General features: G+C 45.1%; 1 protein-coding gene across 3 annotated transcripts in view; it reads right to left on the reverse strand.

Moving 5' to 3' along the window:
- Positions 1–18,683, reverse strand: part of DCUN1D4 (defective in cullin neddylation 1 domain containing 4) — a 174,390-nt gene that overhangs the window by 61,852 nt on the left and 93,855 nt on the right. For all 3 annotated transcript variants that reach the window (XM_077477508.1, XM_077477506.1, XM_077477507.1), the window contains one exon: positions 9,255–9,369. In XM_077477508.1, coding sequence (XP_077333634.1) covers positions 9,255–9,369 — 115 coding nt within the window. The remainder of the gene's footprint in view (positions 1–9,254; positions 9,370–18,683) is intronic.

Consider the following 18,683-nt stretch of genomic DNA (forward strand, 5'->3'; position numbering starts at 1 on the left):
CTGCTCCTTTTAAATGGGATAATGAGCGAATAACACACACCTGGCCATGGAAAAGCTGATCAGATCTCCCATTACTTTTGGTCCCTTAAAAAGTGGGAGGCACATATACAAACTGTTGTAATTCCTACACTGTTCACCTGATTTGGATGTAAATACCCTCAAATTAAAGCTGATAGTCTGCGGTTAAAGCACATCTTATTTGTTTAATTTCAAATCCATTTTGATGGTGTATAGAGCCCAAAATGTTAGAAGTGTGTCGATGTCCCAATAATTATGGACCGGACTGTATCTTTTCATGTAACAACATGAAAGAAATGACACTTTGCTAAAATGTAAAGTATTGAGTTTACAGCTTGTATAACAGTTTAAATTTGCTGACCCCCTCAAAATAACTCAACACACAGCCATGTCTAAACCACTGGCAACAAAAGTGAGTAAGTGAAAATGTCCAAATTGGGCCCAATTAACTACTCCTCGCAACAGATGACAGTTGTCTACCTTTACAATGTTAGTGGGGAGTCAAGCTATGGGTGATAGCCATCAGGCTGACTCATTACCTACAGTATGTTTACTAGCAGTTGTCACCAAGTTGTAACTTTTATGTTGTTCCTTGTGAAATTGACAAACATATTTTCAACCCAAATTGGGCCCAATTAGCCATTTTCCCTCCCCGGTGTTATGTGACTCATTAGTGTTACAAGGTCTCAGGTGTGAATGGGGAGCAGGTGTGTTAAATTTGGTGTTATCACTCTCACTCTCTCGTACTAGTCACTGGAAGTTCAACATGTTACCCCATGGCAAAGAACTCTGAGGATCTAAAAAAAAAAAAAAAAAAAAAAGAACTGTCTACATAAAGATGGCCCAGGGATTATGAAGATTGCCAAGACCCTGAATTTGAGCTGCAGCATGGTGGCCAATACCATACAGCGGTTTAAAAGTACAGGTTCCACTCAGAACAGGCCTCACAGCGTCATATCCAGAGGTTGTCTTTATGAAAAAGATGTATGAATGCAGCCAGTATTACTGCAGAGGTTGAAGGGGTGGGGGGGTCAGCCTGTCAGTGCTCAGACCATACATCGCACACTGCATGGCTGTCATCCCGGAAGGAAGCCTCTTCTAAAGATGATGCACAAGAAAGTCCACACAGTTTGCTGAAGACAAGGAGACTAAGGACATGCATTACTGGAACCATGTCCTGTGGTCAGCTGAGACCAAGATAAACTTATTTGGTTCAGATGGTGTCAAGCGTGTGTGGTGGCAACCAGGTGGAGAGTACAAAGACAAGTGTGTCTTGCCTACAGTCAAGCATGGTGGTGGGAGTGTCATGGTCTGGGGCTGCACGAGTGCTGCTGGCGCTGGGGAGCTACAGTTCATTGAGGGAACCACGAATGCCAACATGTACTGTGACATGAGAAATAGGAAACCACCGCTCCAGGTCGGTCCACCAAGATATTGCTCGTTCTCCAGGCAGGTAGAGGTCCCAGGTGCAGGCTGATTGCACAAACCAAGTAGATAAAGGATGAACAAACTCTGGACAGTCGCACTCCAGATCAGATGAAAAGTAAAAAGTGCCTTTATTTCTTCAAACTAAAAAAACCTCACATCATGCAAATAACAGCAATAAAGGAAAAAATAAAAAACAAAATTACTGACGCGTTTCATGCTAAAACTAGCGCTTACTCATAGCTAATTTTTGTTCTAAATGAAAGACAAATATATACCATGCAAAGGTCAACATGTGATCATAAAATTAAGAGTGAAAACCAGTGACAGCTGGTGATCCATCATCGTGAAATCTCCACACGTGTGACTCTTGCATTCAATCACTAAGTGATTGAGGGTAGATAGAAGTGAAAAGAAGAAAGAAAAGTAAAAAAATTAAAAATAAATTGTAATTGAAGCAGAGTATGATCCCCTCCATGCCTCATTGCTATGAGTAAGCACTGATTACGGTGTGAAACGCGTCAGTTTCCAGCACCCTGTTATTCCTTTTGCTGTGGATTTTTTTATCTTGTTTTGATGTGACCCACGTTGTTTCAATTAACGATGGGATTTCAAGTCTTTTTCCAGTGTGCGGCTATTCAAAGTTTTGTCCTGCTTGTTTACTCCAGGCGTTGAGTCGGCACTAACACCGACTTCTTTAGGTTCAGCAGCCAACCAAACTCCCGGAGAGTCTTCATGGTGATCGCTACATCCTCCCTTAATTCTGAGGTGGAAGCTGCCCTCAGAAGGAGGTCGTCTAGGTAACCCCCGATTGCGATCACACATTGCCTTAACAGCGCTAGAATTGGAGCGAACACTTTTGTAAAGACTCAGGGTGCTGACGCCAGGCCAAAAGGGAGAGCCACAAACTGCTAGTGCTCTTCCCCGACTGAAAATTGCAGAAAACTGATGCCTGAGGCACATGGGCACATGTAAATATGCGTCCTGGATATCCAGGGAAGCCAGGAAGTCCCCCTGATGGAATGCAGCGACCACTGAGCTAACTGATTCCAACCTGAACCTTTGCACTTTCACAAAGCTGTTGAGGGCCTTCAAGTCCAGGATTGGATGTACCCCCTCTTTTTTGGGGACTACAAAAAGATTGGAGTATAATACCTGAAACCTTTCCAGCGTTGGTACAGGTACTATCACCCCGCACAGCAGCAGGTCCTGTACTGCCCTGAACAGGGATTCCCGACGAGCCGGAAGTAGAGGTAGGTTAGAGGGAAAAAAAAAATCTGTTTGGTGGACAAGAAAGAAACTATCTTGTATCCTGATGAAATCAGTTCGCAAACCCATTGGATGGACAGTAGGGAAGTCCATCGAGCAGCAAACTCCCGAAGATGACCCTTCATGCGGTAACATTTTTGCTTGCAGGCTTGTTTGCCTTGCGAAACCAGGGACGCTTCTGTCCTTCAGCAGGCGCCTTGTCGGACTGGGAACCTGTCGACCCGGGCAGGCGAAAAAAACGTTGCTGAGCGGAAAAAAAAAAGAGGGCCCTTGCCTTCAGCTCCTTAACCCTCCTGGACTGTGGGAGCAATGTGCTCTTCCAACCGGTAACATTTTTAATAATGTCATCCAGCGAAGCTTCAAATAGCCTCTCACCTTGGAAGGGCAAATCCTCCAGTGCTTTTTTAAATGCCTGGTCCACAGACCAGCATTTTAGCCAAATCAGGTGCCGTAGCACCACTACTGATACTGATGCTCTAGAGAGAGGGGGGACTATATCCAGGGCCGCATCACAGACATACTTAAGGCCAACACTAACTGATCTGCCAGCTTCTTCACAGACCGGGGAAGACTGTGGTTTCTTCAATTCACGTGCAACAACTTTGCAGTCTGCGACACCAAGGCTGTGGCTAGCACAGGTCGTAACGCTAACCCCACCACCGTAAACATAGACCGGGCCACTGCCTCGGCCTTCCTGTCAGCTGGGTCCTTGAAGGTAGGAGTCCCTACTACTGGAATCATGGTTACTTTATTTAACCCGGATACTGGGGGTCCAACGACCGGAGCAGATGCCCATTTTTTCAGGAGGCTCTCCTCAAAGGGGTAACGCACCGCCATTCTTCTAGGGACTGAAAGGGCCTTTTGCGGGCTTCCCCATACCTTGTAGATGAACTTATCAAAATAAATCAAATACGGAAACACCTTAGGCGTGCCGGCCCCAAAAAGGACCGCCACCTCAGCAAAGGTTCCTGCTGCATCCTGTATCTTCAGGGTATCCCGCACCGCAGTGATAAGTGCTCCTATTAGCGCTTTTTCCTGCACTAACCCAGACACAGAGTCAGAGTCATTCTCACTGTCCGAACGGTCCTGGTCCACATTCTCTGACACAGAACAGGGGCCGCCAGTCACCGCAGGATCCAAGTCTGAATCAGAGCTCTCCCCAGAAGGCAGGGGGCCAGCGCAGCCCCCGCCAAAGCCGGAGGACCCCCGGCCAGGTAAATACACCACACCTCATGCCCAGTCACACAGCGGGCCCAGCAGGGGGAGTAGGGAATGAGGGATAAGGAGAGAGGAAAGGGAGTGTAAGAGACCCCCTAGGCGACCTCCCAGGGAATGCCCAGCTGCTCCATCCTGCCGAGGCAAGGAGAGCCGTACTTATCCCTCCTTTCGCGATTGCTGGACGCATTCCACCACCCGAGCAGTAGGGGGTGGCTGTTGGTCATAGCACACTGTGACACAGACAGCAGTAGCCCGGTCATATGTGTACCTCAGAGCATATAGCTCACCGGCCGCCCCAGGAGCAGAAAGGGGCATGTCGTGGCCGACCCAGTGCGTAACTAGGGTCTGCTCACGCTCAATGGCCAGGCTGAAAAGACTACAAGGATCTATGTTATCCAGCCTGTCACCCAGCCCGGCTGTTGATTGTAGATCACAGGATCAAAATTGCAGAAAAAAAATGAATAAAATTCCCAGGACCAATGGTCCCCTCAGGGAGCCAGGTCCTTCTACAATAGGCAAAAAAACTGAGCTGCAGGAAGCTGGGTGAGGAGTTATAGCCAGAGGGACTGTGCTTGTCTTGCAGTCTTGCTGTTTTTACATGTTTTACATGTTCTGCCTAGACCTCTCCTGAAGGTGGCATGATAACCCTAAGGTCAAGAATTAAAGGAGCTGTGTCTGTCAATGAACGAAAGAGAAATATATACACACACAAATTATATATATATATATATATATATATATATACACACACACATTGTGTATATATATATATATATATATATATATAATTTGTGTGTGTATATATTTCTCTTTCGTTCACACACATTGTGTATATATATATATATATATATATATATATATATATATATATATATATATATATATACACATATACATACACACACACACACACATACACAATGTGTATATGTGTGTGTATATATTATATATACACACACACACACACTCTATAATAAAAAAAAAATATATATATATATATATATATATATATATATATATATATATATATATATATATATATATATTATTTTTTTTATTACACACATACATACATACACACACACACAGTTGCGCTCAAAAGTTTGCATACCCTGGCAGAAATGTTGGCGTTAATATTGCAAATATGACTGATCATGTCAAACAACTGTCTTTTATTTAAGGATAGCAATCACGTGAAGCCATTTATTATCACATCGATTTTTGGATCCTTTTTAAACCATAACAGAAATCACCCACATGGCCCTGATAAAACGTTAACATACCCTGGAATGTTTGGCCTTGGTGCAGACACAGAAGGTGGCACACACAGGTTAAATTGTCAATTAAAAGGTTAATTTCCCACATTTGTTGCTTTTTAAATCACAATTAGTGTCTGTGTATGAATAGTCAATGAGTTTGTTAGGTCTCACATGGATGCACTAAGCAGGTTAGACACTGAGCCATGAGAAGTTAGAAAGGAACAGTCAAAAGACCTGCATAACAAGGTAATGAAACTTTACAAAGATGGAAAGAGGTATAAAAAGATATCCAAAACCTTGAATATGCCAGCCAGTATTGTTCAATCAATTAATAAGTGGAACATTTGGGGATCTCTTGATACCAAGCCAAGGTCAGGTAGATCAAGAAAGATTTCAGCCACAACTGGCACAGGAACTGTTCGGGATACAAACAAAAACACACGGGTAACATCAAGAGAAATACAGGCTGCTCTGGAAAAAGATGGTGTGGCTGTTTTTAACCACTTTACGACTGGCGCACGATGATGTACGTCCATTTTTTGAAGAGAGATATCTCGGTAATGGCAGCAGCTGCTGCCACAACCGAGATATCCATCTGTGCAGGCGCCGGTCGTGTGTACGATAATGGTGGTCTCCGTGGCGGTTTTGCACGAGATCACCATTATCAGCAGCGGGAGAGGTGCCACCCCCCTCCCGCTGCTCTCCCGCGCCCTCCGCTGTTTACCATCGGTAGAGGTGGAGGCGATCGGGTCCTTTCCTATTCTGGGTATGGAGACAAGTGAGGCTAAGATGGCCCCCGCTCGTCTCTATACCATAGGAGAGCAGAAGCGACGTCAAAACTTTTTTTTTATTGCATTTAAGTCCAAATATGGTGGACTTTTGACCCCAGATCTCATATTTAAGGAGGATCTGTCATGCTTTTTTCTATTACAATGGATGTTTACATTCCTTGTAATAGGAATAAAAGTGATTTTTTTTTTTAAACAATGTAAAAATAAATAAAATCAAGTAAAATAAATAAGAAAAAAAAATGTAAAACACCCCGCCCGACGAGCTCGCGCGCAGAAGCAAACGCATACGTGAGTAGTGCCCTCATATGAAAACGGTAGTCAAACCACACGTGAGGTATCGCCGCAATTGGTAGAGAGAGCAATAATTCTAGCCCTCCTCTGTAACGCAAAACATGCAACCTGTAGAATTTTTTTTAATGTCGCTTAAGGAGATTTTTTTAGGGTAAAAGTTTGATGCCATTCCACAAGCAGGCGCAATTCTGAAGCATGAGTGTTGGGTATCAATTTACTCGGCATAACATTATCTTTCACAATATAAAAAAAACTGGGCTAATTTTACTGTTGTCTTATTTTTTTATTTAAAAAAGTGAATTTTTTTCCAAAAAAAGTGCGCTTGTAATATCGCTGCGCAAACACGGTGTGAAAAAAAGTATTGCAAAGATCGCCATTTTATTCTCTAGAGTGTTAGAAAAAAAACAATATATAATGTTTGGGGGTTCTAAGTAATTTTCTAGCAAATAAAACCTGTTTTAAACATGTAAACACAGAGTCTGAAAAAGAGGCACGGTCCTTAAGTGGTTAAGGAGCAGAATACAATAAAACGTTGACAAAAAAGATCTGCATGGTCAAGTATACTGTATGCCAGAAAGAGGCCTTTACTGTACAAGGTTCACAAAAAAGCCTGATTACAATATGCCCATCAAAACACCTTGACATGCCTCATTGGCTTTTTTGTGGCATTGGTGCAGTAAAGGCTTCCTTCTGGCAGCTCAACCATGCAGCTCTTTTTTGTTTAAGCATCGTTGAACTGTGCTTTTTAAAAACAATCACACCGTCTTTTTGGAGAGCATCCTGTATTTCTCCTGCGGTTACCTGTGGGTTTTTCTTTGCATCTTGAGCATTTCTTCAGCCAGTTGTGGCTGCGATCTTTCTTGGTATACCTGACCTTGGTATCAAAAGAGCCCCTCATTTTCCACTTCTTAATAAGCAATTAAACAGTACTGACTGGCATATTCAAGGCTTTTTATATCCTTTTCGATTTTTGGAAAGTTTCAGTACCTTGTTACGCAGGTCTATTGACTGTTCTTTTCTACCTCCTCGTGGCTCAGTGTCTAGCCTGCTTAGTGCATTAATGTGAGAGCTAACAAATTAATTTACTATTTATACACAGACAGGCTATTTGGGTGATTTCTGTTACCATTCTGATTTAAAAAGGATTCAAAAAACTATGCGATGATAAATGGCTTCACGTGATTGCTATCCTTAAATAAAATGATCAGTCATATTTTCCATATTAATGCTGAAATTTTACAATTTCCACCAGGGTAAGCAAAGTTTTGAGCACAACCGTAATATATATATATATATATATATATATATATATACACATACATACACACACACACACACACACACACACACACGCAGTGTACCCTATAAGCCAACTTGTATTATGCAAACTTATCTGTGGGATTTACCAGTGAAGATGTAATATAGGAAGACCCTTTCTAGGTTGCGGTACTCTGTATAGGTACTAGGTAATTTTCACCATATTTTGATTACCTCTTTTGAGATTTTTTGCAACAAGAACTGTAACAGTGATGTAGGTGGGGCCAGATTTTCCAGGCTGTAAAGATGGGAGTGTGGGGTTAGTTTGTGTGATGCTACAAAAAGAAATCTGGTAACTAGTACTATGATGGGTAGCCGTAATATAACCAGGATAATTTGTATTGTTTCTGTCAAGTAACACACCAATTTGGGACAGTTCAAAAGATGAATAAGGGTCTGTCTGTTTTTTTAAAAGAGATAACACCTTTAACCACTTAAAACCCGGACCAATTTGCAGCCAAAGGACCAGGCCCCTTTTTGCGATTCGGCACTGCGATACTTTAACTGACAATTGCATGGTCGTTTACAAAATAGGAGATAGTTTTATGATGTTTTTATAAAAATTTTTTTTTTTTTTTTTACTAGTAATGGCGGTGATCAGCGATTTTTATTGTGACTGTGACATTATGGCGGACACATCGGACATTTTTGACAAATTTTTGGTACCATTGCCATTTATACAGCAATCACTGCTATTTAAATTCACTGATTACTGTGTAAATGACACTGGCAGTGAATGAGTTAACCACTAGGGGGCAGGGAGGGGTTAAGTGTGTGTTTGTGTTTTGTTCTTTTTAACTGTAGGGGGGCGTGGCTTGGCGTCTGACGTCACTGATCGTCTTTCTCTATAACAGGGAACAGGCGATCAGTGACAGGCTCTGTAGGAAGCACGAGGAGAGGATTGTTTACACAGACCTCTCCTCGTTCTTCAGCTCTGTGACCCAATCGCGGGACACCACCGCCGATCGGGTCCGCTGGCCCGAGGCCATGGCGCTCAGGGTCGGAGAGCGGGCGCTGGCGGCGCACTCCCGACCCACGGCTGGGCACTTAAAGAGCAATGTACAGGTATGTGCTTGTGCCCAGCCATTCTGCCGACGTATATGTTCAGGAGGCGGTCCTTAAGCGGTTAATTCAGTAAAAAAAAAAAAAAAATGCAAAGCATCCTGTAAATGGTAACAGTGCCAAGGGAGGGACCCTGCGGTCATACAGAAAGGTCTTGTCATAAAAGAAAAACTACAGAATCAATGTCCACAAAAGCAAATGACCAACATCCTCTGTAAATATACACAGAACCACACTAGATCCATCTAAATGTTGCAAGCTGGCTTTATTTAAAGAATTTTAAACATGTAAGGCATACCCATTACATCAACTTATTTGCAACAATCATACACCATTGATCATATATTAATTATTATTATTATCATCATCAATGGACAAACAGTTGACTACATTCCAACCTCCTTTCCAGCAAACAGCCAGCAAACACCAAATCGTTCAAACAACAAAATTAACCATGTGAATATTATCACCCAAGTATGATTTGCTGATGTACACACACTTTTATTTATTTTAACAATCCATTATGTTTCTAAACATTCCTCCATTAAAATTAAATAAACATGACTGAAAACATAAGATAAAACAATTGATCGTAAATACCTACCCATCATGTCTACTCTTCTTAGCCAACAGGTCATCTCCTGCTGCAGGTCTCCTCTTTTTCCTTGGTGGCATAGTCTTACTAAAACAGTCTGAAGTGCTGCACGAACGCAGACTCCCTGAAAAAAAAAGAATTAACATCAATAATCCAAGGAAAGGTTCACATATAGCAGGTATTGTGTTCCTCTTCTATAATCAGACATCTGATATGTGCTACACAAGAAAGGTGCATTGTGGGGTTTAATTCACAAATACTGGAGCAGGAATGAAGAATATGCAGGATGCCCAGTGTAGCCAATCAGGATTCATCTTTTATTTTGTAATGGCAAACCAGTAAAATAAAACAAAGATTGAATAAAACAGCAACATCTCTGCTCATTTGCTTCAATTTTCATTGGAATTCCCAAAGCATGATGGGAAGTGTAGTTTCATTATAGTGTAGAGAGGGAGAGGAGAGGATGCTGCATTAAATGGACTTTACTGATTGGAACAAGTATTTGTAGGACTTTGTAGGGGGACCAAGACAAAATGTAATACCGATGCACTTATAATTAAAGAATATGTACATCCAACATTTCATATTCCTGATATGGGCCTGCTGTACTATGTGCTCATATGAAAAACTATCCTGTTCTCCTTGCATTACTTCCTTTGTGTGATATCCCTAGTGTTCCTGCCTGTCCATCGGCTTTCCTAATAAAAACTGACCACACTAAACAGGGGAACACAGTGGTCAGTTCTCTAGGTATGCTGGTAACTCTATGAAAAGTATAAAGTAGTGCCCCTGCGCCATTTCTATAAGTAAAGAACAAACTGCCCCAAACACCGACAGGCTAAATACGTAGCCAGTGGAATGTAAAATCAATTGCATGTGTGGTGCTACGCTGTTAGAGGTAAATAATGAATGTGAAGGAGTGAAGTAAATAAGATGAATCCAATAGACATTTAAAACACTGTCATAGTCAGTACATAAGTATGTAAGATGTATAAATACGTGGTAAAGATATCTCACAAAAATTATAAATGCATAAATAAGAAAGGTGAAAAAAATCCTAAATCATGCAAAAAAACAAAAAAACAAAAAAAGGAAATCTCTACATGCTGATAGTGAACATATAAATAACGTGAATAAATGGATAATAGTCCACACATTGATTGAATATAAAAGTCCTGGAATCAATCTAGAATAGATAATATCAAAAGCGATAAATTCTTTCACAGTGCACAAATAAAAATAAAGAAAAATGCGACAAGTGTCTCTTCTTTCAGTGTAAGATAACAGCATAAGTGAATGATCTGGTGAAGTTGATCCCCTGATGAAGTCACGATACGTGTCAGGATTGATTGACGGGAGCTCTACTGACGCTCTGACCCTGCGCTGCCCTGCCCCAAGCAGCTTGTATGTGCTCGGAGGAGGAGAAAAAACAGAGAGACCTGAGAGCTGCGCTGCCAGACTGCTGGGAGCCCCGGCCCCAGACCACAGAGTGGGAGGTGAGCCCAGCTGGCCATGTCGGTCTTTCGGACCATTTACACTGCCTGTAGATCACAGTTATGGTAAACTCTCCCTTTCAGTGCTGTTTACCCCCTGTATTGCTGAATACAGGGGGTGCATTGCGGAAAGTTAGAATGACTAGTTGATCAATTGCTGTAGTAAGTCGAATCCGCAATCTCTGGTTATTTCCTGTAGTAAGTCTTATCCGCAGTCTCTAGTTATTTACTGTAGTAATTTGCATCTGCAGTCACTGGTTATTTCCTGTAGTAAGTCGCATTCGCAGCCTCTGGTTATCTCCTGTAGTCAGTCTGCACTCTCTGGTTATCTCCTGTAGTTGGGTTGCGGCACCGTGAAGCTAAGCATCAATGTCATGGCAATGTGTAGTCAACGATGCAGCTTCTATGTTCATTTGGAGGCCGGTGGTCAAGGGGTGGTTCTGTTTAATCATCCTCTTTGAGTCCTTGTTCACATTTACTGCGGCTTTAAAAAGAAAATAAATAAATTTCAAAGCTGCATGTGAGCACGACTGCAGGTGTGACTTGAAAGACATCTGTGCGGTTTCATGCACAGAGGTCTATGCAAGTCGCACCTGAAATCGCCAAAAGTCGTGCAAGAACTAAATTCTGTGCGGCATTTGAACATGGCCATTGCCGGCAATAGGGTGCGACTTGTCATGCAATTTGACCTGTCAAATTGCATAACAAGTTCCCCCAATGTGAACGGGGGCTTAGGTCATTCTTATACACAATCTGATCTGGTCATGCCCACTGCTCTCTGCAGCATGCTTAACAGAAGTTGTTTTCAAATGTCTCCCAGGAGGGCTGGTATTTTTCCACACTGCTGTAATCTCTAGCAAAAATTAGTGAGCATTAATAATGTGCAGTAACCTCTAACAACCAATCACCGAGCAGAAATTATGTGCAGTAACTTCTAGCAACTAATCAGTTAACCGTAATGTGTGCTGTAACCTCTGGCAACCAAATGACAATCACTGCCTGATCTGCCGCAGTAAACAGATTTTCAAAATGTTTGCCCAGGGTGCATATAATTTTAAAGAGGGCCCTGGCTCTAAGGGCTCCACCTTCGCACCTCGGTGCCTCCAGGCTCCATTATATGAGATCATGTCTTTTTGATTTGTACAGCCACAGCCACCATGACAGGAGGCAGCACTAAGCAGAGTGGAAGTGGCCGACGCCTATCTGCCCACTACCCTATTTCCTTTGGCTCCGCCTCCTTGCAGTGCCGCTCCCCACCTTTGACTGCCACTTGAGTGAAGAGCTGGACCCTCAAGGGTGCGGTTAGTCACCAGTCCGCCAAATGGGCATGGACATGGATGATGTACTGAAGTGCTGCTGCTGTCCCTTGACCCATCCAGTCCACCCACGGTCACCAGGCGTGTCCCTCTTTCCCGTGTGTCCTCCTCAGTGAGGCTAGCTTAAAACTTCAGTGCTGCATAATTTCTTCCTGTCATTCTACTGGTATCTGAGATTGTGGCAACTGCTGGCAAAGTTGGTGATTGAGGCGCTGGACTGAGTCTTCCATCATTTCTGTGGTGTTAGCCTGTTAGGCACATGTAGCGATTTGGGATGGTGGGCAGAATCTCCATGATTCTTCCCACAATTCCAAATCACATTGCAATGCTGGAAAAACGGAGCACATGTGCCGCAGCTCGCTGCCTCCCTGTCTTGCCCCAAATTCTCCAGCTCAAGTTATGTTGAGATATGGGGGAGGGGGGGGGCATATATAGCATGTGTTAGTACACTGATCTGTCAGGTCTTTTTCATTCAGCCAGTACCAGGCTTTGGACTGGACAATAGCCAACCTCACTGGGCAATGTTCATAAAAACTGGAAGAAGGCAAAGCTGAAATCAGGAATCAGGTTCAATTTTCAAGACGTGAATATGAATTTAGTGCAATCTGTGTTATTTAAAAACACTTACCTGCTGCTGGAACCCCCACAATAAGATCCTTTTCTCTGAAGTTCATTGATGGACACAGCATCTTCATCTTGACCTTAGGGTTATATCGCCCCTTTAGGAGAGGACTAGGCAGAACATGTTCAAAACCACAAAACTGCACACAGTACCGCCCAGGAGGCGGTCCTACTGGCTATAACCCGTCACGCTGCATCCAGCAGCTCAGTTCATCAAAAGCAGTACAAACATAAATAGCAGGGGTGGGTGCTGTGTCGGTCAATGAACCTCAGAGAAAAGGATTTTACAGTGAGTACAAAAATCCTATTTTCTTTCGTTCATTGACGGACACAACATCTTCATCTTGACCTTAGGAACGTCCCCCCAAACAGTGTAAAAAAAAAAAAAAAAAAATCGAGGGGTGGGAACAGCAAGAAAATAACTCCACCCATAACAACCAGAGCTCCTCAATGGAGGAGTTGCAACCTTAAACAGTCACCTGCAAAACCTTGCAGCCGAAGCAAGCATCCAAAGCTGCGCTCACATCAACCTTGTAAGATTTTGCGAAAGTGTGAATGGACGACCAGGTCTCACACCTGAGAAACAGACGCTTGATGTCGGAAAGCCCAAGAGGCACCAATTTCCCTGGTAGAATGTGCAGGGACAGGAAAGGGAGGCACCCGTCCCCTTATGGCAAAAGCCTGAAGCACAATCTGTCTGATCCACCGAGAAATGGTGGCCGACGAGACCGCCAGGCCCTTCTTTGGACCAGCCACCGATACAAACAGCGAGTCCGACCTCTAAAAAGTAGCCGTAGCAGACAGATACACCCGCAGAGCCTGGACCACATCCAAGGAATACAAAGCAACCTCTTGACGACAGCCAAGGACATAAGGACGGAAGCACAATGTCCTCATTTAGATGAAAAACCGAAACAACCTTTGGAAGAAACTAAGGCTGTGGGCGCAGCACTGCCTTATCCTTCTGGAGGACCAAGTAGAGAGACTTGCATGACAAGGCCGCAAGGCTTTCAAATGGAGGTTTCTGAAGCACCAAGAGCAACAGATTCAAATTCCACGGAGGCAAGGTGGTCGAACCGGAGGGGCCACATGTTGATCCCCTTGAACAAATGTACTCACCAATGAATGAGTCGCCAAGGGTCACTTAAAAAAAGACTGATATCTGCCCCTTAATGGTGCTTAAGGCAAGTTTGTGATCCACTCCTCGCTGCAAAAACAGCAGGATCCTGGAAACTGAGTATGTGCGCGGACGCCACCCCATCTCCTTACACATGGAGATGTAGGCCTTCCACGTACGATGATAAATCTTCTGAGAAGATGACTTCTGTGCCCTCAGCATAGTGGAGATTACCAAATCCGGCAGACCTCGTGTCAGGTCACCTGAGACCAGGTGACGGATGCACTCCGTAGGAATCGGAAGTGCTCCGCTAAGGTAGTGGACCCTAGGACTGACTGCTGCAGATTGTACCTAGGCAGGTTCAGGAAGCAGGTCTACTGGATCATTAACAGATCCCAGTTGGAGCTAAAGCATAGATTCCTCAGGGAGCAGAGTCTAAGAGCCAGCAGGTGTTCACCAGAGCCTCTAGTGGTGAGGATGGACTGCACTGCAGTCTGGCTCCAGGTCATGGCCCCTAGGGTCTCACAGCTCACGCTCATGGTAGACTACAGGAGAAGGAAACAGCAGGCTGGAACAACAAGGATAGTAAAGGAATAAGGCAGAAGTCATGGCAACTATCAGACAGGAACAACAGAGTACACGCCAAAGGTCCAGGGTCACAGGCAGACAGGGATAGTCGCGGACATGCCAAAAAATCAGGGTCACGAGCAGGCAGGAATAGTCGAGAACACGCCAAGGTCGGTAACAGAGACAAACATAGAGCACACTGCAAGCAGGAAACAGGAAGCCAAACACACAGTGAATACACAATGGTTGATCAGCACCACTGGCTTGCAATACAAAGGTTAAAATGGGGTTCACTGATAGGGCTAGGGGTGGAGCCATGCTTAGAGGAGAGGTTTTAAAAACCACCAGGTGGAAGTTGCTGACCTCTTAGTCTGAACACAGGAGGAGAGGTAAGCAGACAGAGGAAGATTACTGCATAACCATGACACCTTGGTCCCGACAGAGCCGGCACGCGCTGCTCTGCCCATCGCAGGATCTGGGTGACCTCCAGTGCTGCAGCCGAGCTCCTTGTTCCTCCTTGATGGTTGACATACGCCACCACCACGGCGTTGTCCGACTGGATCCTGACCGGACGCCCCACAGCCTCTGTGACCATGTGGAGAGGCACCTCCTGATTGCCCGAAGTTCCAGCACATTGATCAGCAGGCGCAATTCTTCCTGCGTCCAGCGACCCTGGGCCGACTGTATGCCCCAAACTACCCCCCAACCAGTCAGGCTGGCGTCCGTTGTGATCCCTTCCAATGAAGAGGAAGGAATGACTTCCCGGACCGAAGGGCTGGCGACCTCAGCCACCATAGCAGGAAATCCCTGACTAGCTGGCACACCCGAATTTGACAATTTAGGGACAACGGAGATTTGTCCCATTTGGACAGGATCTCCTTTTTTAAAACTCAAGTGTGGAATTGAGCATACGGTACCGCCTCGAAAGTGGCTACCATGAGACTCAGGAATCGCATGCAAAAACACAGCGAGGACCACCTACAGGACACCAACAACTGCACCACAGCTTGAAGAATCTGCAGCTTGTCCGAAGGGAGAAAGACTCTCGCCTCTGAGGAGTCCAGAATCAAGCCCAGGTACCAGCATGACTTCTGTAGGTTCAGTACCCAACCAAACTCCCAAAGAGTTTGCATAGTAATTGCCACATCCACCCTTAATTCTGAGGTGGAAGCTGCCCTCAGAAGGAGGTCATACAGGTAACCCACGATTGCAATTCCTCGCTGCCTTAGCAAAGCCAAAATTGGGGCTAGCGCCTTGGTGAAGACCCTCGGTGCCGAAGCCAGGCCAAAAGGGAGAGCTACAAATTGGTAGTGCTCATCCGACAGCAAATCGCAGAAACTTCTGATGCTTGATGCATATGGGGACATGCAAGTATACGTCCTTGATGTCCAGGGATGCCAGAAAATCTCCCTGATGGAGTGCAGTGACCACTGAGCGAACTGATTCCATCCTGAACCTTTGTACCTTCACAAAGCTGTTGAGGGCCCTGAGGTCCAGGACCGGATGGACCCCTTCCTTCTTTGGGACTACAAACAGATTAGAGTAGAATCCCTGAAACCTTTCGGCCCCGAACAGCGGATGAAAAATCTGCTTCTGAGCGAAAAAGGAGGGCCCTTGCCTATGGCATGGCTCCTTACCTTTCCTGGACTGTGGGAGCAACGTACTCTTACCCCCAGTAACATGCTTAATAATGTCATCCAGCGAGGCTCCAAACAGCCTCTCTCCCTGGAAGGGCAAGTTCGCCAGTGCTTTCCTAGATGCTTGGTCCACAGACCAGCATTTCAGCCTAATCAGGCGACGTAGCACTACTGCTGATACTGAGGCTCTAGAGAGCAAGGGGGCCGTATCTAAGACCGCATCACAGACAGACATCATTAAGGCCCTGCACCAACTGGTCCGCCAGCTCCACGCAGACCGGGGAAGCCTGTTGCTTATCCAACTCGCTGTACAACAATTTGGCCCATTCAGCAAGCGTCTGTGACACCAGGGCTGTGGCTAACACTGGCCGCAATGCTGACCACACCACCGTAAACATGGACCGGGCAACTGCATCGGCCCTCCTGTCGGCAGGGTCCTTGAAAGCAGGGGTCCCTTCAACCGGAATCGTGGTTACCTTATTTAACCTGGATGCCGGGGGGTCAACAATCGGAGATGTCCATTTCTTCAGGAAACTCTCGTCAAAGGGGTAATGCACCGCCATACGTTTCAGGACTGAAAAGGCCTGCTGCGGTTTTCCCCACTTCTTGTAAATAAACTTATAAAAATAAGTTGGGTAAGGAAACACCTTAGCCATGCGGGCCGGCTTGTGGGACCCAAAAGGAACCGACACCTCTGTCGATGTCCCCCACCGTATCCTCCATCTTTAGGGTATCCCACACCACTGTGATAAGTACTCCTACAAGCACTTTTTCCTGCGCCGACCCGGACACGGAGTCATTCTCACTGTCCGAACGGTTCTGGTCCTCATCCTCTGACATGTCAGAACAAGGGTCACCTGCCGCAGCGGGGCCCGAGTCTGAATCAGAGCTTTCCCCAGAAGAAGGTGGCGCTTCCACGCTGGCAACTAAGGCCTCCAGGACCGCCAACAGAGTGTCCATAGGCACCACAGGTGCAGGGGAACCGGTTGCCATAACAGGGATGTCTGGGGAAGAAGCGCTAACTTCTAATGTCATGCTGACCCACACTTGCCTATCACCACTTAGGGACCTAAGGCAAGTCACACAAAATGTCCATCCTCCTAGCTGCCACAGACTGTGGGGCCCCCTGCAGGACTCACCACCCTGACCCAGGTACTGGGCTGTGCTGCTGCTGTCTGCTCTCATCTCTGTCAGCCACGAGGTGTTCTGTGTAAAAAGCGCAATGTTCTAGAAGGAAACAAGCACCCAGCGCTAGAGGAAAAACAAGCTGAGGCTGCTAGAAAATGGCCGCCTCAGCAAAAAACATCAGAAGGTGCCGGGAAAATAATTTTCCTGCCAGGCTTCCAGAAAATGCCCGAAAGGAAAAAACTGGCTGCGGCTACAGGAAAATGGCCATGGAGTACACGGCATCCTCCCCACATGGCATACACACCAAAGCAGACCCCCAACACCCAGAGCAGCCCCCTGGAGGACCCTCGACCAGGTACATGCACCGCACCCCCATGCGCCCAGTCAAACAGCGGCCCATAGCATGGGGAGGAGGGAAAGGAACAGGGAGAGAAGAAAGGGAGAGTGAGAGACCCTCTAGTCGACCTCCCAGGGACTGCTCAGCTGCTCCATCCTGCCGAGACAGGTGGAGCCATACTTACCCCTCCTGTAGGGACTGCTGGATGCATTCCACGGACAGACCCATCACCAGAGCAGTACGGGGTGGCTGTCGGTCACAGCACACTGACACGGACAGCAGTAGCCCGGAGCATATAACTCACCAACCACCCCTGGATCAGACGGGGCATGTCATGGCCAAACCCTGCACGTAGCTAAGTTTGCTCACGCGCGATGACCAGGATCTATATTATCCAGCCCGGCTGTTCATTGTAGATCACAGGAATCAAAAATGCAGAAAAAAGAAAAAAATTCCCACGACCAATGGTCCCACCAGGAGCCAGGTCCTTCTCCTACACTAGGCAGAAAAAAATGAGCTGCTGGATACAGTGTGAGGGGTTATAGCCAGTAGGACCACCCCCTGGGTGGTACTGTGCAGTTTTGCTGTTTTTAACATGTTCAGCCTAGTCCTAAAGGGTGATATGACCCTAAGGTCAAGATGAAGATGCTGTGTCCATCAATGAACAAAAGGGAAAATTATCTACAGCCCTGATCAGTACAAATGTCACTGCACTGAAAAAAGAGACACTTGTCACATTTTTCTTTATTTTTACTTGTGCACAGTGAAAGAATTTATTACTTTTGATATCATCTATACTAGATTGATTCCAGGACTTTTACATTCAATCAATTTATGGACTATATTATGTCTATTATCCATTTAGTCAAATTATTTATATGGTCACTATATGGTCACTATCAGCAAGTAGTGATTTTCTTTGGTATTTTTTTTTTTTTCACGATTTAGGATTGTTTTCACCTTTCTTAATTGAGCATTTATCATTTTTGTGAGATATCTTTACCACGCCTTAGGTACTTATGTACTGACTAGGACAGTGTTTTATATGTCTCTTGGATTCATCTTTAGGATTTTTACTCCACTCCTTCACATTCATTATTTACCTCTAACAGCGCAGCACCACACATTGCAATTTATGCTGGCAACTCAGTGTGTTCTCAGTGTGATCAGACCTGTCCTGACACATCGGCCTGGTACAGCCATTCGCTGGGAAATTCAGTGT

The sequence above is a fragment of the Lithobates pipiens genome, unplaced genomic scaffold, assembly GCF_037356315.1.
Source record: "Lithobates pipiens isolate NorthernLeopardFrog02 unplaced genomic scaffold, aLitPip1_a1.2 Scaffold_13, whole genome shotgun sequence".
Lineage (NCBI taxonomy): Eukaryota > Metazoa > Chordata > Amphibia > Anura > Ranidae > Lithobates > Lithobates pipiens.